General features: G+C 36.4%; 2 protein-coding genes across 3 annotated transcripts in view; both read right to left on the bottom strand.

Moving 5' to 3' along the window:
• The window catches only part of WNK1 (WNK lysine deficient protein kinase 1), a 128,130-nt gene that overhangs the window by 31,803 nt on the left and 72,228 nt on the right, over nt 1-24,099 (bottom strand). For both annotated transcript variants that reach the window (XM_070947706.1, XM_070947707.1), the window contains exons 6-16: nt 23,545-23,764; nt 20,427-20,763; nt 18,433-18,620; nt 7,498-7,569; nt 6,512-6,655; nt 5,545-6,009; nt 4,302-4,550; nt 3,577-3,677; nt 2,227-2,389; nt 1,562-1,678; nt 570-716 (exon numbers count right to left, since the gene is read on the bottom strand). In XM_070947706.1, coding sequence (XP_070803807.1) covers nt 570-716; nt 1,562-1,678; nt 2,227-2,389; nt 3,577-3,677; nt 4,302-4,550; nt 5,545-6,009; nt 6,512-6,655; nt 7,498-7,569; nt 18,433-18,620; nt 20,427-20,763; nt 23,545-23,764 — 2,203 coding nt within the window. The remainder of the gene's footprint in view (nt 1-569; nt 717-1,561; nt 1,679-2,226; nt 2,390-3,576; nt 3,678-4,301; nt 4,551-5,544; nt 6,010-6,511; nt 6,656-7,497; nt 7,570-18,432; nt 18,621-20,426; nt 20,764-23,544; nt 23,765-24,099) is intronic.
• On the bottom strand, nt 12,105-13,412 carry LOC139319542 (uncharacterized). Its single transcript, XM_070947438.1, has one exon. The coding sequence runs from the start codon at nt 13,410-13,412 to the stop codon at nt 12,105-12,107; it is 1,308 nt and encodes a 435-aa protein (XP_070803539.1).

Below are 24,099 nucleotides of genomic sequence, written 5' to 3'. Positions count from 1 at the left end.
TGGCCATTCAGTAAGTTGGGGCAATAAAAAATGAGATGGAGGGAGGGACATTCTATCATCTTTGCTAAAAGACTGGTAAGGTTCCCTCACATTTCTCTTTACCCTTAATTGCTTACAGATGGGCACTTTAAGACACATTATTTACCCTTAAGATGGACTAAATTTGTAGTTCTTTCTTCCTCATAATTTCCCCTTCCTATGTTATGTCTTCTTAAGTCAGTATTTTTCACCGTTCAGAAATTTAAAATGTAGCTGGAAATTCTGAGAGTTGAAGTCTACACATTTCTAAACTAGAGGCTACTTGCCACCGAACATACTTATGCCCACATTCCTGCCTGTGGAAACTAAGCAAAGGACCTTAAGGAAGGGAAGGAAATAAAACTTACAATAAAGAGTTATAAAATGGACAATACTGCTGAGAGAGAAGACAGAGACCCACAATTATTCATATGATGGTTCAATTTCAGATTATAAATATCTTTTGTCATGATTGCTTAGCAAAAATGAAAAAAAAAAAAAAGGAAATAAACAATTTAAGATAAATGCTAGGACATCAAAATCAGCCATACCTGGTTCTGAATACCATCCATACTTTGATCGCCTTCTGCCTCCATACTGGGATCTTCATTGAGCATTTCATCTGCTTTTTCTATAATATCTCGAACCTGCTCAACAAACGAGTCTCTCTCTATTGCTAATATGAATTCATTTTGCACCTGCATGTAAAATTGGAATTACAGCAATTATAGAATTGCTATAGGATAGTCTGGAGCAAATAGCAACACTCTCCTAGAAAACCTGTAAAAGATGTATTGCACACCATTCTAGGAAACACACTCTTTTCATCTATCTTCTAGCCAAAAAATGGCAAGTGATTTTCAAATGTACAAATGCTAGTTGAATTGAGTATTATCAGAACTATAATTCTGGACAGTAAACATCCAGGCAACTACTATCTTGAGTTGGCAACAGTTTTCTCTATCACTTGGCTACCCATTTGTGATCACGTGGATTTTTGCAGCTTGCAGCCCTATATGTCTATATTTGGCATAGAGCTCCTCATTTGTCACTTTTCATTGCTTACTATAAATCACTATTTTAATTTCTTCTCCTTTAAGGATTAACAAGTTTAAAAAGAAAAGAAAAGCAATACAAACATATTAAACATTTATTATAAATGTTGCTATATCTTTTTGCAAACACACACTAGTAATGACGGGAGAAAAACTTGTCACTAAACGTAAAGCTACTCAGTAACCATCTGATTTCAGAATTTCAAACAGTAACTGCTAAAGCAGCTATTTGCCAAATAAAAGATAGTTCAGAAAAAAAGGCAATAATCCTTGCATCCGAATTTTGCTTTAACCATTTTCATACAAAAAAGATGACTGTTCAACAGAGGGCAGAAACTGCAATAGACTTTAGATTTTAGGAGTATAGTATAGATTTTAGGAGGAAAATGTACCAAAATTAAAATTTTTGGAGACAAAAATCTGATAGGGTAGGTTAATGAAACTAATGCTGCTAACAGTGAACTAAGTCCTTATATGAGCTGTTTTACCATTATAGTAGCTATTTCCTCTGGATTGTCACCATCCAAGTCAAATTTGAAAGTAACCATTTTTCTGTTGTGTGTTTCTAGCTGACATTCCACAACCCGATCACCTTTATTTGAAACCTGGAAAAACAGAATTGTTTTCAAAATGCAAATTGATTACAGAAGATATGCTGAGCTCTAGTGCAGTATTTATTAACCAGTGGTGTGCAGTAGTCATCTAGATGGGACACTATTCCTCTTTCTAGCTCAGAAAGTAATGTGCAGGAGAGAAGCAGAGCCACCAGTCTAAAGTGCGTTGAGAAAAAGAAAATGAACACTCTAACAAAACAAGAAGCCTACAGGAGATTTAGGCTTAAGGGCTAAGACAAAGTAGCATTTCATAAGGGAAAAATCTGCCCACACAGTGACAAATAATTAGCTTTCACTAATCATTTTACAATGATAGCAGTAACATCAACAGCACTACTGCAATTGTATATATTTGTAAATCTTACAATAGGTCATAAAATATATTAATAGGATATCTTTGAATCTCACCCTCCCCTACCCCCTTGGAAAAGTGGACTTTTGATTTCTATCTTGATGGGAACCAGCTTCTTTGACAGAGTAAACTACTTAGTGCTATATTTCAATCAATACAATACATATTACACAAATAGGTAACTCACATTAAGAATTCTCAGTTTGGGACGTGTAGATTTCTCATGACGAGAACGGCTGCGTACTGATTTACGGTAATGCCGCTTTGTAGTCCTCCCTTCGTGTCTACCACTGGATGCTGAAACATTTTCATTGCAATCACTTAAGCCTGAGGCAACATCTGAATGAGCACTAAAAAAGAAAAAAAGATTGTTAGCAATACTTTTCATTTCACAAATGAAATTGCTTTTACAGTTCTTTTCTTTGTTTTAGCTAGTTATGGTGGGCTCGTTCTTTTTCTTTATTCAAGTATATTGAGTATTTAAGCATCCTCTTCTAAAATAATGTTGTTTGAACAATAGCAATATAAAGTTCACATATAATATTATAAATTAATAGAAGACATGTTATATTTGTCTTCATTCAATAAAGAAACTATTTTGAGTAACTTAGAATTTGTAACCTCAACATTATTATGAGCAGTGTTTCCTCTGAGCCGAAACATGTGATTTGTACAACTGCCATTTTCTCCAACCACCTTTCCTCCTTGCTCCATCGGTCTGAGCCAAGAGTGTTAGGGACAGAACTAATACCTGCAATGTCAACTTGGAAGCATATTTAAAAAGGGGAAAAAAACAAAACCTCGAGCTAATCATGACTCAGAAATTAACAAACCAATGAGGACACTTAGAACAGACTGATTTTGTTTTTTTGCTCAGAACAAAATCAGAATGTTTTGTTCCAGGACTAGGACAAAAACTCCGGAGGTGGGAGTTTGGTTTAAAGAATGGAATAACATGCACCAAAATGACTCTATCTACAACAGCCCAATAAATTAAAAACATTATGCAGTTTTCTACTGTAAGGTATCATCTACTTTAAGGAAGATTCATCTTCTTCAAGAGTAACAGTAAAGTTATTATTAGGTGATTATGCTGAATGTATTGGATTCTTGCATGCTCTAAATATCTCGGAAAATTTATTCCAATTTGAAAAACACAGTTTCAGTTTGCATGCAATTTTTTTTTTTTTTTTTTTTTTGCTTTAATTTATATGCCGCCCTTCTCCAGAGACTCAGGGCGGCTTACAATGCGTTAAGCAATAGCCTTCATTCTTTTGTATATTTATACAAAGTCAGCTTATTGCCCCCACAATCTGGGTCCTCATTTCACCTACCTTTGAAAGGATGGAAGGCTGAGTCAACCTTGAGCCTGGTGAGATTTGAACTTGCAGTAATTGCAAGCAGCAGATGTTAAATACAGTGCTTTAGTCCACTGTACTACAGTGGACTAACTAAAAACATTCTCAAACCCGACAATAAGAAAATCAGATTCTTTGCTATCACAGCTGACTTTCAAAAGCAGCAGCTTACTATTTACCTGTCTATTGAAGAAACTAATGGAGTTGATTGTGAAGGTTGCTGCTGTATTGAAGGCTGAGGCTCTGGAGGTGCAATCTGCGTGATTCCGGGAGTTGTACCCTGCAATGAGAAAGCTTAACATTCAAGTACCTTCTTAAACTCTTTCTTTTAATCTGATATCATAGTCCAATCATCTATGCAACTAGAAGCTTTTGAAAAGCACTCTCTCTACATCTTTTAAAGCATCTAAATGAATTCAAACTGTTAACTTTCAGAGGGTTTCTCGTGCAAATTCAAGAAGTCAACCATGAGATTAATGTGACATCAAAGCTTGCCATGCAACCAGAAATCTTACTAGCAGAATGTGCAACAGAAAAGCCAATGAAGAATGCAGGGGTAATTCAAATCTCTTCCATTAATAACAAGGCTGCAGAGAAGAGTTCTGAGGAAAGATTTTTTTTCCAGGTACTAGTGAGAATCTGTATCTTGTTTAAAGGGCATTACTAGCCAGGAGAGAAGTACTAGCAAGTAATTTGCATCTGGGAGGCCCACTCACTTCCCAACAGCACAGCCAGGGGCAACAAGGTTTCCACATTGGCATCACATTCTGCTGTAAGAGAAATTCATTTGAAAGTTAACATACAGTATTAGCTGGAATCTGAAAACGGGACTGGCTCTATAACTGATGCTCTGAAATTCCGTTTCTAAAGCACATTCCCAACAACATGCAGTTCATCCATTTACCTCTAATGCTGTCTGCTGGGTGGAAGCAGACTGGGGCACTTGAACCTGTCCTCCTAGACTGCCCAAAGAAACTAAAACACTCTGTTCCATGTAAGGCTGCCCTACCGCAGCAAGATAGCTTGGCTGAGCCAATGCTTCTGTGGGTAAAGGAGGGGACAATACTGCAGAAGGAAGGCAAGCAGAAGCCACAGAAGAGGAAGCAATATTTGAGTCTCCAATATACTGTGCTGGTAGCCGAGGTGGGAAGCCCTGTGACAAATGAGGAAGCCATGTTAGCTTATTTTAGTGTGACTTGTATGAAACAGTATGAAATAGACAAGAAAGGAGAAATTGCAAGCCAAGTTGTTAAAAGTGTGTTTTTTGCCCAACCACCAATTTAGACTTAAAATCTTATTTCAGAAGCTCCATAGCATATTGCCTTAGGGTCAACTTTACCTTTCAAGCTAACATGCAGCCTGGATCTCTGTAACAAGCAACTACTCCTCTTTGAAAGAAGAGCTTCAGCTGCAAACACTTAAAATTCAAGATGAACTATGCTACTCATGGTAAAGTTGGAAAAAAACTATATATACTAAAAAAACTATATTTCATCTGACACCCCCCCTTCCATTTTTTTTAATTCTAAGAGGGGTGTTTGGCAAAATATAAAGCAAACAGTATTTTCATAATCTAAAATTAGAGAGAATATGCTGAGCATGTTCATAATGTAAAAAGGAACAGTGAACTTTACAGAACAAAAAAACCAACCAACCAAAAGTATATTGTTTGTACTCCCAGTAGAGTGTAGCTTCTAGTTTAAGAGGTGAAAACTGAATAGCCAAAATTTAAACAAAAAAATTATCTTAGTAATTTCTCACTTTCTTCAAGCAATTCTAAGGAAGCATCTGAATTATTACACATCCCTTCTTATATTTAAGCATAAGATAAGACATGGAATTTAAATAGTAATTTTACCTTTTTTTAAAGACATTAATAGCTGCCTTTGCACTATTAATTAATAAATGCTACTTTTTAAAATAAAAGCATTTCTGCTTTTTTTTAAAAAACTAAAGGGTTCAGTTTTTTGGACACAGATTTAGTTTTAAATCAGAAGATTCCCATGTACACTGATAAACTATATTTACCTATTTATTCTTCTTCCATGTAAAGCAGAGCTCCTGTACTCAAGATTTTTCATGGAAATTAAAACATTGGGGAACTGATGAGATTACAGAGAGGGACTTTTGTTTGATTCCCAAAATACCTGGTACAGAGCATCTGTAGCTGGAAGTGGAACTTCAGCAGTTTGTCCCAGCGTAGAAGGCAATCCCATGGATTGAACACCTGGCTGAAGAAGTTGTGGGAGCACCTGGCTGGACAGCTGAGCCACAGGCTGCAAGAGAGTTGGAAGCTGGCTAGGGACAACTGTTGAACCCACAGGAATAGCAGTTGCTGCAGCAGATGTTGCCAGAGTAAGCAATGGCTGGTTAATGCCAGTTGCCATAGAAATGGATAGAGATGGGAAACCCGGCTGAGCCACAGACACATGAGGTGCTGGCATGGGCATCTGAGAGGCCGAGAACTGTGGAAGAAGTGGTGGTTGTATGGGCTGTCCCACTGGGAGGAAATGAGACATGACTGGGGCAGCTGAAGGCTGAGCAAGGGAAGGTGCTCCCATAGATAACTGTGATTCACCCTGGATGGTCGGCACTGTTTGGGAAACAGGAAGCTGGGGAGGTAAAGAAAAATCGAGATAGAGTTTTAAGAAGCAGGGTTGCAGAAAGCATGTTCTTATTGCATTAGTGCAAGAAAGAAAAAAATGTTACATTTTACTTAGTAAGAAAGCATAAAAATATATTTGGTAAAACTAGCAGGAAAGTTTCTTAGCCAAGAGGAGAAAGGCATATAGGAAAGAGCATTTTTAAGGAATGTTCAGTATGAGATTATTGAGCTATTGGTTCCAATATACTCTCGAAATTATACATACCAAAGGCACGCTACGTTTTTCAAAAACCAGCCTATTACATAATTTTAGATCATGTCCAAACTCATGCAGGCATGTCTTTCCCTTTCATAAATCGATTTCCTTTCATCGACTTCATAATTAACACACCTTTATTATATTTTTCCACGCAATACATATCCTGTTATCTATAGTCTGTTTTTTTTATCCACATGAAAGTAAAAGTATAAACTTTAGACCAGCTTAGAAATATCAAGTTGTACTATACCTGTGTCCCAGCAGGTACCTGAGGCATAGGCATTACTTGTGCTTGTTGTGTTACTGGCTGTAGTGGAGCAGCTCCAGTGGAAGCTGGTGGCTGTGGAACTTGGTATTGCCCAGTCTGCTGAGAGGTGGTTGGCTGTTGGGTAGTCTGAAATGAAGAAATGAAATTAAAAAAGAGAATGAATTCAGAAATATTTCATTTAAAAAATACTCAATTTGGAATAGGTGTGCCTTCTGCAAGCATGGATTCTATGAACAGGAATCATACGGACACTAAAATAAAATGAGCAAGTTGTAGTTTTCAAATACTCTTGGGCTACAACCACAATCAGTCCAAGCCAGTCCCTTCAACACTGGGGATATTTGGAATTGTAAATCAACTTTTATAGGCAACAGTATTCTAAAATACTGTGTATAAGTTGGATAGCTATACAATTAACCAATAAATTTTGTTTGGACACTTAACATTCATAGCCAAATAGAAATGGAGGAAAAGGTCCTCCTTTTTCAATTTAAGAGCAGGTTTAGCCAAATTAACCAGCTTTTGATTTAGCTGAAATCAATTGTTCTTATTAACACTTGTCCAGTATACAGTTGTTTTTGCTTGCTAGTTCTTGCAGCAAAACTATCAATGCATGATGCAATGAGGGGTTTTATCCGCAGAACCTGAGGACTGAAAATGCTGAGAAAGCATGACTGGTCCAACTCACCAAATTGGCTTCTATGCCTAAGGAAAATGAAAAGACTAAAGCAAGAGTGGAGTTAAATGGAAAATATTTCTGCATCAATAGCAGAAAAATGTGCAAAAGCTAGAATGTCTGGTTGTTGCATCAGACCAGTTGCTAAATTTATAGTATTTCCGTAAGTATATCAATTTTTTAAATCTAGAACATCAATCCAGAGGAAAAACACCAAAAATGCTATGAAAATACTTTTGAGGGATATCACTGAATCTACAAAATAATACAGCTAACAATCATTCATCATTACCAATTGATTTTGCTGCAAAAGTTGTGATGATGCGCTCACTGATGATTCATTTGAGGATGGCTGCCCTTGCATCTGCATAGAAGGAAAAAGAATCAGAATCAGACTATTCATCAATTTCTGTATTGGGAACATTGAAACAATAATGACCTAAAGTAATAATTGCCCTGAAATGGAAAAGCATTTCATTTTAATCAATTAGAATTGTGCAATAATCCCAATTGTCTAAAAAGGACTTCACAGTGCCCACATCTGTAACACTTTAAAGCAGTTGCATTTTTCCAGTAATCAAACTCAGTTACTAGTATTATAAGAATACAATATGTGTTTGTGAGGGGGTGTGTGAGGGGGTGTTAATTAAAAAAAAATCCCAAAAGAGCCTGTGCTAGAAATAGGTACACACACTCAATTTCTACAGGAAAATTGCTACTGATCTCTATTTTAAAAGTTTAAATTTCCTTCGGTTTTTCAAAGATTTATATCAACCTAATCTATCACTCAGGAAGACAAAATGCTGAACTGTAGTGAGGTGAAATAATGGTATTTTCTACCAAATCTAAGCAAATCCAAGAACCTTATTAGAAATTTCTCAGAGATACTGTAAGAATCAGCTGGGTTTTTTTTCCCAGAAAAAGCACCCAAAGCCAAGGGTTAGTAATTTCAAATTTTGAATGAGTAAGCAAGCAAAATCAAAACAACACAGTTATGAATGGATGTAAAACTGGAATGGCAATGACCACCTTTTGCAATCATTCCCATATAATGACATGTGTATTATGTATTGGACTGTATCTAAATATATAATGAAAAACAAATGTTCTCAAAGAAGTAAAAAACAGAATTTAGGTTTTACAATACAAGAGTGGCAAGAGAGAAAAGGGTTGGAGAGCTATACAAAAGAAGTGGGTATTTTTTTTAGCTAAGCTGAAAATATAGGAATGTACAGTAAGAATTTTTATTAAACAAGCATACAGTGTTCAAAACTTTATGTTAAGAGGGAAATATGGAACACAATTCTGGAGTCATCCTGGGGGGAGAGACGGGGGATACTGTTTCTTGAAATGTCTTGCAATATATGCTCTGATAATTATGTAACCATCTTGAAAGGTTCAGTATCCAATTTGCTTAACTGTTTATATTTTCATTTCATTTTCCAAGATTCTTAGAACACTCCCCCACATCACAGATCTTATTAGAATCACAAGTAATAGCAATAAGATAGCAATCAATAGTACAAAGTGTTTAGATAGAGACAGATGATGTTTTGGGGCCAAGGTACATGTTTGAGTGTGCAATATATTACATGCATTTATATTGGCTGTAACCACATAGCAGTTTGCAAGGTAGACTTACATTAGAACAATATTTCTCAACCTTGGCAGTTTCAAGATATGTGGACTTAATTCCCATCCTGGCTGGGGAATTCTGGAAGTTGGAGTCGACATATCTTCAAGTTGCCATGGTTGAAAAATACTGCATTAGAGACTTCCACCTTACATGGAAAAGCATGCTTGAAGTAAAGCTGCCCCTTGTTTCTACTTATGGCATGCTACAAAAATGTGGGAAAACTGGTACTATTCTTACCCCATGAGCAGATAACGTTGCATGAGGCACAGGTAGGACCAATGCTGGTCATCTAGTCTCCAAGTTCTCTATTTTATTAAAAAGTGTTAGCTGAAAATCACGATTGGTCAAAGGTACAATGGAAGCAGAGCTAAATGTCTGGCAACTGCCATAGCATATGCAAAATTTATCTTTGGAATGTGGAGAATTAAATGGTAAAGAGTAAGCTTTAGTAAATAAAGCAACAAATAATTGCACATGTGCGAAAATAAGAGAAATAGGAAGGATATAATAGATTAAAAAGAAAGTAGTCTGATACTGTATGTGGAATTGCTGAATAAATGTGGAAACATTTATGGAGATTCTAGATCAGGGGTCTTCAAACTTGGCAGCTTTAAGACTTCTGGATTTCAACTCCCAGAATTCTCCAGCTGGCAGAGAATTCTGGGAGTTGAAGTCCACAAGTCTTAAAGCTGCCAAGTTTGAAGACCCCTGTTCTAGGTTATCTAGGTCATGGTTGTCTCAATGGTCCTTTTTCAAAGAAAAACAAAGAAAGTCCAGTTGCCTTTTGAAAAAGCACCTTTGGGACATGCAGGAAACGGAAGGTGTAACTTTAAATATGAATGAAAGGGCTGAAATGTGAATCAAATGCATGAATTGGTATCATCTAAGCAGTATATTGAATCATATATAGGTGAGAACTGCATGTTACCAATGTGGAAAATGGTAATGGAGGAATCAGGGATAACTATAGAAAAATGGTGTAATATTCTGAATTAATTCAATGCATAAAAATTAATCCTGTTAGGTACAATGAAGGGACAGATGGGAACAAAAATACAGAAAAAGTGTTTGGGCTTTTGGAAAACCCAAAGATATTGCACTGCTTAAAAAAGAATTGTTTCAAATATGTGGTTAACCATATCTACTCGTGCAGGCATATATGGAAAAAGAATGAATCAAAACATGACTGTTTTGATATTTATGATGAAGGATGAGATAATTAGTGAAGAATGGAAGGAAATTAAATATTCTGAACACAGGGCAGATTTTTCTTTTTTGCTAAGATCAAGACTGGATCAGGGAAAATAAACATTTTAAAAAGTTTATGTTAGTGGTGAACATAATCTGTAGCTTGGGTGTAGGATGAGAGTGGAGATTCATTCTCTGAACTTGTGGGTTGGTTCCCAAATGTTTCATTACCAAGCTAGGTAACATTAATGTATTTTAAAAAGTAGTAAGTAGTAATAGAAACAACAGAAGAAAGAAAAAAAAATACAAGTCCCATACCAAAAAGGGACTTGACATATAACACAATTTCCCAACAGAATGGATAGCAAGCGGATGTAAGGCAGCGGCCCCCAACCTTTTGGGCACCAGGGACCGGTGTCGTGAGAGAGGTTTTTCCGTGGACCAGAGGGGGCAGAAATAATTATCTATGTTTATAACTTTGTTTTATGTAGTTTTTCAAACAGCTGAAGATTGTATAATTCACACACTTTATTGTGATACAGTTCCTCTACTGTCTAATTAAGCAAGTTTTATGTGTTTCTGTGGTGTTTTGATGTCTCATTGCCACAGTTTGACCACATTAATCAAGGAGAAAGAGGAGCGGATAGGACAGACTCCCATGTCTCACTACTATTACTCCTTATTATGCATATCTTCAATGAGTGCCAATTATGGATTGGGGTGTAAACTTTCCTGAAATGTTTAAGATGGGAGAGGAAGGCAGAATCTTGGAAAATGGAAAACTGGGAGACAAAATTACTTTCTTGTTGAAGTGAAGAATTTTATATTTGAGTATACTGTATATATATGTATGATGTATTGCTCAGCATCTAAAATTGCATTAATTTGCACATATGATACGTCTATAAAAATATCGTATGTGCAAAGTAATGCAATTTTAGAAGCTGAGCGATACATAATGTAATCCAACTTATATTTATTTACAGGTCAGACACATATTGTTTATAGGTAGTCCTTGACTTATGACCGATTGCTTAATGACTGTTCAAAATTATGATGGACCCATCCAAAAGCTACTTATAACCTGTTTTTGAAGTTATGATGCAACAATCCCCCCCCCAAATAATCACGTGGTCGCATTTTTGACACTCGGCAACTGACTCCCATTTAGGGGCGTTGGCAGCATCCTGCAGTCACATAACTGTGATCTGTGTTTTTTGCCAGTGTCTAATGTTTATTTTGGGGTTCTGACAAGAAACTTCAATTGGAGAAAATTGACTTGCTTAATGACTATGGCGTTTGCTTAATGACTACCACAAAAAATGTGGTCCAGTCACATGATGCCTCAACTGCTACCGCAACAATTTACAACCATAATTCCAGGGTCAATTATGCCCATAAATTAAGGACTACCTGTAGTGAGCCTAGTCCTTGGTAAGCTGGTATAAGATTGTAACCTCAAAACATAAAATCAGTAAGTACAATTCTCTCTATAAAATAAGCTTTGTTAAGTTTCATAGGACTTACTCCTAATTAATTTTATAGTGTTTTGTTGACCTGAATTTTATATAGCTAAATATTAAGGATTCACAGCACATTTATTTTACAAAGTTCAAAATATGTTCTGTATAAGCACAACATACATGTGAACCATCATTTCTGTTGATTTTACATTAAGCAATCATAATATACAATCTGAATAAGGAAATACTGGATTAATTTTTTTATAAAAATGAACAAGGATGTTTGAGTGCTTCTAAGAGCTCTCAAAATATCTAAACTTCCCAGATTTTTCATTTTCAGATGGTGAAAAGAAGCTATAAATTTCACTTACCTGAGCTTCCAAACTCAGCTTCAGATAAGTAAAAAGACAGGATTTTTACTTTAATGCAATGAAGTAATAACTTTTTACTATAGCCCTACAACCAAGATTTGCTTACAATCAATACACGCTACACAGAATAGTCCCACTGAGGATGAATGGTTTCAACAGGCAACACATTCCTGGAGAAACAATTTGTCCTTCAGTACTAGAGTATCTTGGGAAGGGAAAAAGGAATGTAAGGAATCTTATACTATAGAGCCAAAATAACACTAAAAACCCAAGAAAATTTGGAAGCATTTGTACTGGTAACCTGAGAATAGAATGCAGATGATCTTGTTGAAACCATTGCAGAGACTGCCTGTTCAGATGAAGTTCCCTGTGGAAAGTGGATGAAGATCTGTGAATCTGGCAATACCTTCTGAGCCATTTGGGAAGCAGAAAAAGAGAAATCTGTGGCATATGATACAGATGTCCCAGTCGGAGGGGGCGACAGAAAATCACCAGTATCGGAAGAAGTTAACTGTGATGAGTCACTGGAATACCCTGGGCTACCTTCCAGCCAGCTCTGGAGAACAGAACTGCCTCTGCTCATCATGAACTCAGAACTCATATAGTTACTCTGTTCCTCTTTTACAGGCTGAAGACGAACAGGCTGTAAAGTTCTTTGGATAGACTCCTCCTGGTTAAAATCTGTGTGACGATTTCTATAAACACACTGAGATAAGGTTGTACTTTCTCCTGCAGTTACACTGGGAGTTTGAACATGGAACTCAAACACGCTTGTTTGACCATCCCCATTGTGAGAGAGTATAGCAGGTGCAGAATGTGGAACAAAGACTGGATGAAAATTCATCTGTATGGTGTCTGCGCTCAATGGGGCTGATATGCCAGACACTGGCAATAATGGATTCATTCCAGAATCCAATCTCAAATTTTGAACTTGTCTTGCCAAAAACGTCTGCCCTGTTTGATATTCAAAAGCAGAATTCTGAAGAGGGCCACCTTGTACACTTCTCGCTTCAGGAGCTTGCAGCAAGTTTGGCTCAGTTCCTTGAGCCTTATAGGATAGTGTCTCGTAGTGTTCAGGTAATTGAGATTGATAGTGCATGCCCACTAAATATAATGCTTCTTGGGTCAACGCATTTGTAGCATCTTCCGAAGTTGCTTGTCCAGGTCTGTAATCATTCAAGGTTTGAGTCGAGTTCGACACAGTGTTAGCCTGAATGTGTTCTCTTGTGGAGTTATGAGCAGTTGTGCTCATTGTCGCTAATGTCTCTGGTGTCCAAATTGTTGGACTACCACTAGGGAGAAGTAGATTTTGACTGGTCTTGAACAAGGGCTGGAAATGGCAAGTTTGGGCTTCAAGGATAGAAGTACTTTTGCGCCGTTGAGAAATGGACACCCCCAAAGGGCAGGTGGGTGGTGGTGAGAAAGAGCCTGGCCGTTCATGAACGGTAGAAAAAATTACTTGGGAATCTAGGAATGCTGGGATTCCCCCATACCGATGCATCATGGACTGAGGCTGTATTGACATGAACAAGACAAGTAATTCAGACATTACAGAAACATATCACCATTTCAGCTCAATAAATGGCTCTCTTTAGTAACCTTATAGAATGGCTACACTTAGGTTATATTTAACGCACAAAATGTTTTGAGTATTATGCAAATCCATTAAATACATCCATGGCAGAGACTGTTGTCTATAGGAATATTTGCTTTTGTTAGAAGCTGTTTTTCCAACCATCTTTTTATTAAGATAAACACATTTTATTAGATTTGTTTCAAAACTATCATTTCTCAATACATTTTTTTTTTTGCAATACAATACACCTCCTGAGAAATAGTTGTCTAAATAGGAAGAGAATCTGCTTTTAAACTGCAACAAGCCTAGAAATTATTCATTGTTTTCACACCTCCAAAACCTAATTATAACAAAGGGATTACATTTGTCAAGTGTTGCACTTTATTATTCCAGAATGGGTATGTTATCTCTTATAAAGCTCTGTTAAACACATTCCAATATGATTAAAATGCTCAGTTTTTCTTCTTTATACTAATGGGGTCAATTGAGACCATGTATCAAAATTCCAATTGTTCTGGAAAAGCAGCAGCAAATTCTCCTATGACATAGAAAAAAATGTGGAGTGACAAGTAGTCTTACATATCCCTTTGGGAATGGAGGAAAATGTTTTCTTGTACTGTAGGAAAGTGATTCTAATTTCCTCTCCTTATCTAAAAAAAATAATTGCAATCACTTCTGTATGTCACCAAGAAAATATATGCATGTAGTTGCAAGATATTGAACTTGAATCACAAGCGCTTTATTTTTACCTCCAATTGCTACCCAGAGATTAAACAAGAAATCCATTACTGTTCTTAACTAAAATTAAAAACACCCAGTGCGTAAAATACTGGGAGTACCCCTGGGGCCCAATATGGCACAAAGGCTTAAGGAAGAGAAAGCTTCTACCCTTCCTGAAATCCATAAATGTGAGTCTTGAGAATAATTTTCTTTAGCCCCCATGATAGTAGAGCAAACAGTTGCTTCCTGAACAGATGAAGCTTAAAAATTGTTTCTGCCTTCTTTCCATTGCCTTTACTACTTTGTCTAGCCAAATACATACATGATTTTACCTTCTTCATAAATGACTTGGAAGTTAGGCGTGAGCAGAGAAATCATCAAGTTGACAGATAAAAGCACTGAAGGTATTATCTTGTCTAGTACCAAAATGTCTGCAAACAACCAAGCTCAGACAGCACCCAAGACTCAACAGGTTACAGATGAAAGTTATTCAGGCAATTAAAGCAAATGGTCCCTAAAGTTATCCACGCAGTAAGTAAATTATTATAGCAAATATATTTCAGTGCAAGTAAGTTTAAAATGAAGTATTGTTTGATTTAAAAAATCATCATGCATCAGAGGATTAATAATATGGTACAATATTTGGTTATAGATCCTATTTGTTTTAGATCCTATAGGGTTAATATTTATTATTTTCCATTTCCTTTGTGAATTTTGAATATTTTAATTGCTCCCCCCAATTGATTTAATAATAAAAAAAACCCAAGTATCTTGCTTGAAACTGGAAAAAAAAATTGATTTTAGATTTTGATGATTAGAATGATTTTGTAATTAAAGAATTGGCTTGAAATGTGAAATATGAAGCAAAAGGTTGATGATGTATTATTTTTGCAATGTACTGTACCGTAGAAAGTTGGAAGTTATTTCTCTCTCTCTTTCATTCTACTGTCTTTTCTTATTTTTCTAATTTTTGTTTCTCCTACGTTTTTATCTTACAATGAAATTTAATAAAAATGTATTTTTAAAAATCCATCTTAGGAAAAGGAACACACACACATGTATACACCACCAGACAAACTTATGTAACAGTTAAGTCTGCTGGACCCTGTGAATTAATTTTGTAATCTTGCTGAAATCTTGTATTTCTATTGAAATTTTGTTATATTTTCTTTTTAATACTTGGCTGCAAATTATCTGGAGTTTTTTGCTATTTTATTGTTATTGTTAGTCACCGAAAGTCATTTGTTTGAGATGGGCAGCCATGTACTGTAAATTATTGATTAACAATAAATAAATGCTACTTTCAGGATTACTAACATATAACAGATAGAAGCACCCAATTGACTGAGGCTAATTCTGAGAAAAAGTTAAGTTGCACTATCCATGGTTAGTGCTTAAATAGAAGCTGCTAGGAAATCCAGGACTGCAGGGATATTTTTAAAAAATCCTGGAAAAAGGAATGATAAACCATTTCATACTATGCCAAGAAAAGTTGGACATGTGATTGCCAGAAAACCTGGCACACAGAGGATCCTCATTGTCTGCAGAAGTTATGCTGTACAAAGTCACCACAAATACAGAATTAGCACATCCTGAAAAGTCTGCATTGGGTGACTCAAATTTTTCACTGTTCTGTATGTCCATGAATCACCACAAAAGGGCCCAATTATTGATTTTGCAACTACAAATAAATTTTAACAAGTAAGCAAAGTTGCAATTATGGAATCCACAAATAATGAGAATCAACCGTAGTGTTTACCTTTATAATTATTATCCAAACTGAGAAAACATTCAAATGTTTTTGAAATAATACAATAATTTTCAGATTGCTCCTATAATTTATGTGATACATTGAAGCGTTTTCCCAAAGCTTTGATCAAATTAATTTCTAACTTCAGGAAGGAGAGGAATTAGCTTTCCTATAGCACAGAGTAACCATGGTGCCTTTTCCATCGTAATCCAATACTGAAGCCAGGATGTATTTAGTGGTAACTTATCTTAATGTGTCAGGAGAGTGACATACAGGGCTGACAAAGAGGGAAGGCAGGCTGGAGCGCCGTTGGTTGCGTGGAGAGGTGATATGCATGGGCAGGACACACTCCAGGGCTTTGGAAAGCTTTTCACCAAAAGTTTCCTGCGCGGTAGTCCGAGGATAGGAAGAAGAAAGAGGTGCAGACAATGCTAATGGCAGGGTGGAAGGAGCACTGGGAGGGACCGGGAAGGGAAGAGAGGGGGAAAGAGTGGAAGCACAAACTGACATGCTACAGCCATGTTGAGGCTAAAAAAAAAAAAAACACACAAAGAAATGAGCATAAATGACATGACTAATGAGCTGAAACTCAGGGAGATAATCATGGCAGAAGACTGATACTGATTATAACAGACAGGGTTACGAAGAAACTTGACAGAAATCCACACAAAATTAATACGTGCACCTTAGAGGCCTTCAGGTTTTCCTCTGACTATTAAATTCCACTAAAACTAAATCTATTACAAAATAGTTAGCAAACAGTATATGTAGAAAAGAAGCATCTGCTCCAAGTTCAGGTCTCCATTAGGATGTTGTGTTTAAGGGATCCATTAGAGCAGAGGTCTTCAAAGTTGGCATCTTTAAGACTTGTGAACTTCAACTCCCAGAATTCTGGGAGTTGAAGTCCACAAATCTTAAAGCTGCCAACTTTGAAGACCTCTGCATTTAGGCATAGAAAACAAGCTCTTAATGAAGAAGAGCTCTATCTTCCAAGTGTTAACAATTAAATGTTAATATAACTGTCTCTAGTTATCTCTCTCTTCCTTTCCCCCCCCCCCCCCCCAAATTGCACTTTTCTTCACTTTAGTTGATTCTTTTCGAACTGGAATGGCCTCCTAAATAATGCCTTGCCAGGATCTCTCTACAACTTTATTCAGCTAAGAATTATATGATACAAAATAACAATTCACATTATAACCTGCACATGTTCAGACTTTTAAAATTAAAAAGAAATTTGACAAATGAACAATATGGTAAAAGAGTTCATTACAAAATAAAGATTCTATAATCTGTTTACATTCCCAAGGTAGATAATTTACTTATTTTGTTGATTGAACCAACTTAGAGTTTTAAAAAAGTCATGCAGTAGCTCTTCCAGAAGCCAGCATTTTTTCTTCTCACCAAACATTTTTTAAGGCTTTTTAATCATTTTCTTCCCAAGTCATCTTTCCAGAGATTCCCTCAAAATTGTAACTTCCAAAACAGACTGAATTACGTTTTTCCCCCTGGAAATCTGTTTGTCATTTGAAACTGGCCTCTTCAGAAGAACTATTAACATACCCTTAGTATTATTTATGATTACTGAACCTTGAAGCAAGGCATGTGAAGACTGTTTAATGGGTTATTGTTTAAACAATATTATTGAATGGAAACAGGGAACTAAAATTATATATGCCAAACTTAAAACTAAAATGTTGCATTTGGATTAAAAGGGCACAAAGCTTCATAAGTGCATTTGAAATGTATGGCAATGTTTCTCTTGTAGAAAAAAAGACTAACTACCTTCATCAATATGATATCAATGAATATATGATTATCCAAATGTTGCCATCTTTGGCTATGGGTCAGATTCTACAACCAGTTATAATTTGTGTCAGTACAGACTCCACAAGTAGCATTTTTTCATAAAAAAGTATAATGAATAGAATAGGAGGTGAGATCTTCTAGAAGACCCCCAATGTCAGCTCTGAAAACCCAGCAGAGAAAGATACAAATTATAGGGTAACACAAATGAACACATGAAGTGGGAAAGATAACTGTGCCCATAAGCAATTAAAAGGGAGCTATAAATAAATGGAGACATAAGGTTCACTTAAAACTGAAGTGGTTACATGCAGCATTCTATAATGGTTAATACTTCTTACCTTGTTTAGCTGCAATTAAAAACTTGCAACACATTCACAAAACACATGTTTTATAAATGTCATCATTTAGTCAGAAACTCCATCCCATGATTTTTATTCCACCCACAATTCAACAATGCTTGAAACTACAGCTTTAAATACCTCTGTGTGTCCCTTTATTGCCAGTAAGCAAATGTTTCACATTCAGTTCACTATGCTTACTTTCAGAATTTTCCTATTTTAAAGCAATATTAGAGAAAGGCAAGCAACAGGCTTGCACACACAGTTTTCTATAATTACCTATGATCAACCTCAGACTGAAAACTTAAGGTCTAAACCCATCCAGGAAAATAGAACAAGATTCTAGGGTTCTTGCTATTCTGCTTAATTTTGTGCTTACCACCGTCGAGGTCTGGTATCCTCCAGGCTGTTGTGACTGCGGCTGGCCAACAGGAACTGAATATCCTGAGGCTGGAACTGTTGGAAGAGTCTGTTCATGCTGGGTAGTAAAGGAAGCCGTCTGTTGGCTACTCAAACATGATTCACTAAAGAGAGATGAACCCTGGCCACTGTCAACTGTGCCATCAGCTGTAAAACACAATATACACATGATTTTTAGATACACTGTTAAGGATGGATGTGAAAATCAACTGCCAGAGATCAAGAAATATAAAAAAGTACACTGGAGGTGGAAATTGCCAAGAAGATAAGTTAAAGCCAAAAAAATACAAAGATCTCAGAAACGAAATTTAAAGCATTTCAGGCAGAAGGGAAACAGCATTATAACATCTGTAAAGACAATGCAGATACAACAGATACAGAAAAGCAATGAAATATTTTTAAAAAGTCAATTACTTCTATCCTAATATGCAAATTTCACATATTGTTTTGTTGTCTTATATTGTACTACAATTTCCCATTTATATTTGATATGTCAAACAAATACAGGTATTTCCAATTTACAACAGTTCATTTACTGACCGTTTGAAGTTACAACAGCACTGAAAAAAAGTGACCCATGGCCATTTTTCATACTTATGAGCATTGCAGCATCCTCACGGTCACATGATCGTAATTCAGAAGTTTGGCAACTGGCATGTATTTTTGATGGTTGCAGTGTCCTGGAATCATGTGAAGGTGACCTTTTGTGACCTTCTGATAAGCAAAGCCAATGGGAAAGCCAGATTCACTTAACAACTATGTTACTAACTGTGACAAGAAAGGTCGTAAAATGGGGCAAAATTCATTTAACAACTGTCTCACTCAGCAACAGAAATTTTAAACTGAATTGTAGCCATAAGTCGAGGATTACATGTAAATAAATTCCAGACGGTAGTAGATTAGGTTGGTTCTCTGGATATATGGATCAAGGAAGCTGACTATCTCTTGAAGTGAGGTTAGAAAGTAATTTTGGGGAGAGGCGAACAGTCAGTCCAGAGATTAATCCTTAACCTGGACTCAGATGCAGCCCCATCTTGGGAGATTTTTTAGGATCTGATTCTAACCAATGATGCTAGGATGGCAGTGGCAGTCACAAATGCTTTAGATTCATTTAGACTCATATGCCACATGCTACGGCTTTCTTTTTATATACTGGTAAGACAGTGATATATTCTGTATTTGGTTGCATTGGAAAATAATTTAGTAGCTTCATCTTGTGAAGAATAGGACAGTGCTGAAGAGGGGAATTATGACCAGTCTTTGAAGTTCCTGCAGAACAAAATTGGGGCACTTGGCAACCAGTTTGCACTTCCAGCCAATTGTAGCATCTGTGGTCATGTTATCACCATTTGTGACCTTCTCTGCTGGCTTCCCAGAAGTAACGTCAGAAGGAAAGATCACAAGTTGCCTTGGTAAGTCTCCTCCTAGCCAGCCTTTCTTTATTTACTGACAATGTACCTGGACTACTTGGTAATGTAGGTAGTAGAGTGATAGCATGTTTTCCCCAAGGGGAAAAAAGTGTCTTTTGAACCATTGAATGTTTTTTAAAAAAAGTTCTCTTCTAAATAGAAGAAATTCGATCCCGCCCAGTCTGATGACATCACAATTTGTGTGACTATTGGAGTTTAATAATAATGTTAATGATAGCAAGGAGGAGGTGAGATGGAGAAAAAGAGTGGCTTCTCCACTGTGATTAGATGACAATGGCAGCAACCGATTCTGCCAATGTATGGTCCTCTCTGCTAGATATGAAACTAGCAAAGATGATTTGGCTTCTGTTGCAACTACTTTGTCCCTGCAGGAACCAGTGTCTATTTCTGAACATAACAGCAAGGTAGAAACTGCATCCATAGTTACAAAAAATTTATCATTAATCTCTAATGACAGCATAGCTTCCGCTATCCAAGAGTGGAAAAAAATGGAAGTTGGGTGACACATATAGAAAGTACTTACATAGTACAGAAACACTGGGTTGCTGGAACTGAACCTGTTGGTGCTGATCTGCCTCGGGCTCCTCAGGTTCTACTTGGGTAGAAACAGAAGTTGAAGTGGTGGGAATGGCAGTGACACTAGTAGTAGGCACAGCCTGTTTTGTTCCTTGCTGGGCAGCCCCTGCTTGTGTTTTCTGTTCTGTCTGCTGCTTCTGATTGACTTCTTCTTGTTTTCTTTTCTCCTGTTCTTCCCTCACCAACTGACGCTGCTCTCTCTTTCGCTTAATCAAAGATACCCTATCCTTTATAGCTTTAGCCATTGTTTTGTGATCTCCTTCGCAGACATATCCAGATTCAACCTGAAACAAAAACAGTTCATACTATTAGAAAATGGTGAATTACAATAAATACATTTATTTATCACATCTATATAGCCACCCATCTCACATGAAAGTGACTCTGGGCAGCGTATAGCAATCAATTAAAAAAAATAATGTATAAAAACATTCACAATGAAAAAGAATAACTACCGTGTTTCCCCGAAAATAAGACCCTGTCTTATATTTTTTTTGAACCCTGAAATAAGCCCTTGGCCTTATTGCCATGCGCTCAAAAGCCTGATTGGGCTTATTATCAGGGGATGTCATATTTTGAGGAAAACAGGGTATAAAAAGGCACACAAAACAGAAATGCATGGTATTAACTACACCAAGACAGCCATTCCTAGAATGACACAACAAAAATGAAACGATCAGCTTGTCAGTTTTAAAGTAACATTCACTATTACAAGAATATTAGAAGAAAATATTTGGTTTAAAAATTATTCATCATAGTATTCTCCCAAAATATTATGAGATCTTATCAAGGAAATAACTTGCTTGTGCAACTATAATAGTATAGCCACTATTGTTCACCCTCATAGGACAGTTGATCCACAGCTATCTGGAATGGAAGGAAAATCTAGATGCAGTGTCTTCTGTTTTATTAATAAGTAACCTACACTAAAGACATAAAGTAAACTCAAACCAGGATGCTTTTAAGACTTGACTGTTTCAATTCACTTTTAATTAAATGTTGGTGTTGGTGTCTATTCAACCAGCTATTGTTTCAAATAATGATTTCTATTCATAATTTTGAAATGGAAGTCCTAAATGTGCTTTTTCCAAAAGGCAACTCATCCAAGAAACTTGCTCAGTTCTAACTGACTAGTGGGAAATGGAGAGATTTATATTCTTTGCAGACATCCGGTCATCAAGGTTGACTCAGCCTTCCATCCTTTCGAGGTAGGTAAAATGAGGACCCGGATTGTGGGGGCAATAAGCTGACTTTGTATAAAAAAGAACACTGCTTAGGGGGGCCGAAAGCCCTACTAAGCAGGTATATACAAAAGTATGAAGGCTATTGCTTAACGCATTGTAAGCCGCCCTGAATCTCCGGAGAAGGGCGGCATATAAATCTAACCAATAAATAAATAAATAAATAAATAAATAAATAAATAAATAAATAAATAAATAAATAAATAAATAAATAAATAAATAATAAATAAATAAATAATATTAGATTTCTGAGGGTTGATTGTTACTCTCTGAGTCAGTTAGTTACAACTGAAGAAGCTTCTTGGATGAGAAGGGGAAACATTTTCAAAGAAAAAAAACAAAACAGTCCAGTTGCTTTTTGGAAAACAACCATGAAAACCATGACCTGGATGATTGAGAACCTCCATGAAATGAAATGTTTATTACATTGTTTATATTTATATTTGTTGTTTAATACCTCCTGCTCTTCAAATCATTTTGAGAAGGATTTGCTTTGGAAATTTTTTTAAAAATGTCAAATATTTTATGCACGTAAACTTTAGAAATTACATCTAGAAACATCTGTCTCAGATTGATGGCAAAAAAGTTTGCTAATTAATCTTAGCCAGTGGAGAAAAAAATAAAAATATTTTAATAATAATAATAATAATAATAATAATAATAATAATAATAATAATAATAATAATAATTTTATTTCTATACCGCCCTTCTCCCGAAGGACTCAGGGCGGTGTACAGCCAATTTAAAAACACAGGACACAACAATGATTAAAAATTAAAATAATTAAATAGATTTGGCCGATTTAAAACCCCAAAAATTTTAAATACCCCAATTTAAAATTATTATGTTGAAAGCCCTGCCTGGCGGAACAACAGGGTCTTCAGTGCGCAGCGAAACACCCGGAGGTCGGAGATCTTACGTATTTCCGGGGGCAGTTCATTCCACAGGGCTGGGGCTCCCACAGAGAAGGCCCTCCCCCTGGGTGTCGCCAGCCGACATAACTTGGCTGATGGCACCCTGAGGAGACCCTCTCTGTGGGAACGGACTGGTCGGTGGGAGGCTATTGGTGGCAGAAGACGGTCTCGAAGGTACCCGGGTCCTATGCCATGGAGCGCTTTAAAGGTGGTAACCAACACCTTGAATCGCACCCGGAAGACCACTGGGAGCCAGTGCAGCTCGCGCAGGAGGGGTGTCACGCGGGCACAATGAGTTGCGCCCATAACCACCCGCGCGGCCGCATTCTGGACCAGTTGGAGCCTCCGAGTGCTCTTCAAGGGGAGCCCCATGTAGAGAGCATTACAATAGTCCAGCCGGGAGGTGACAAGGGCATGAGTGACATTTTGCTTAAAGTTCTGCTGGAACATGACAAGAAACGTTCTAAACTGCATTTTTAAAAAAGCAAGTGTTCAAGTGATTTGATTGCTTTTAACTAAGTAGGATATCATAATATTATACCTGAATACGTTAACCGTATTGGAGTACTGTATTAAATATACACCAGAACTGGGCAATGTACAAAATGGAGAAAATCACTTTTAAGAAATGTGGCTGGTCTTGGCTAATGTAAATAGTTAGTATTTACTTCAAAGTTTTGCCAAACTATATTGTTATTTGCCTATTTAAAATATTCTTGTATTAAATGGAGAGACATGGGTTTAGTTAAGAATTTTTGTGCATAATACACTCATGAATTAAAGCTTTCTGTTATCACTTCCTTTTAAAGTATTGAGTTTTGTACAGTTATCAAAATACAAACGGACCAAACTGTATCCAAAACTCAAAAATCTATATTTAGAGACAGATGCTTAATCCTTTATTGCTCACCATTTCTTGTGCTACATCCTCCGGAACATCTCTTTCCAAGTCAAAAGAAAATTCTATTGCTTCATTATCCTTGTATTTTCCTTTTAACTTTTTGATGTCTTCAATTCGTAACCAGAGCTTAATAGCAATTTTCTCTCCATCATCTTCTTCTGCTAATTCTACACGCACACCAGTTTCTTCCTGGAAGAATGCATGATTCAGAAGGTCCTTGATAGCATATCTAATAATTTTAGAAAGAAGAGAACAAGTTACAATTTAGGGGATCCATCAGTGAGATAAGAGATTTAGGGACACAGAAGCAGTGCAACTAAATACAAAGATTATTCAAACTTTATCATTTGAACCAAACATATTTTCCTCCCAAATAAAATCTTAATTCTTATGCAAAGACAAATTGCATTCATGCCACTTTGTCCTCCAAAGAAAGGAAGCACTTATTTTTTTTAAAGAACTGAAGGAAACACCATTATAATACAATACTACAGCCAATGGATGAGGCAATAGATCTTTACTTAATAAATAAATAAAATGCTGTCAATACATTTTAATGCTTTA

Source organism: Pituophis catenifer, unplaced genomic scaffold, assembly GCF_029215685.1.
Source record: "Pituophis catenifer annectens isolate HBS135680 unplaced genomic scaffold, rPitCat1.0.hap2 SCAF_7, whole genome shotgun sequence".
Taxonomy (NCBI): domain Eukaryota; kingdom Metazoa; phylum Chordata; class Lepidosauria; order Squamata; family Colubridae; genus Pituophis; species Pituophis catenifer.
This window is presented reverse-complemented; position numbering and strand designations above follow the sequence as displayed.

What these genes read in the sequence shown, in the direction of transcription:
- LOC139319542 (XM_070947438.1), bottom strand. Translation starts at nt 13,412, where the DNA reads ATGTCTGAATTACTTGTCTTGTTCATGTCAATACAGCCTCAGTCCATG.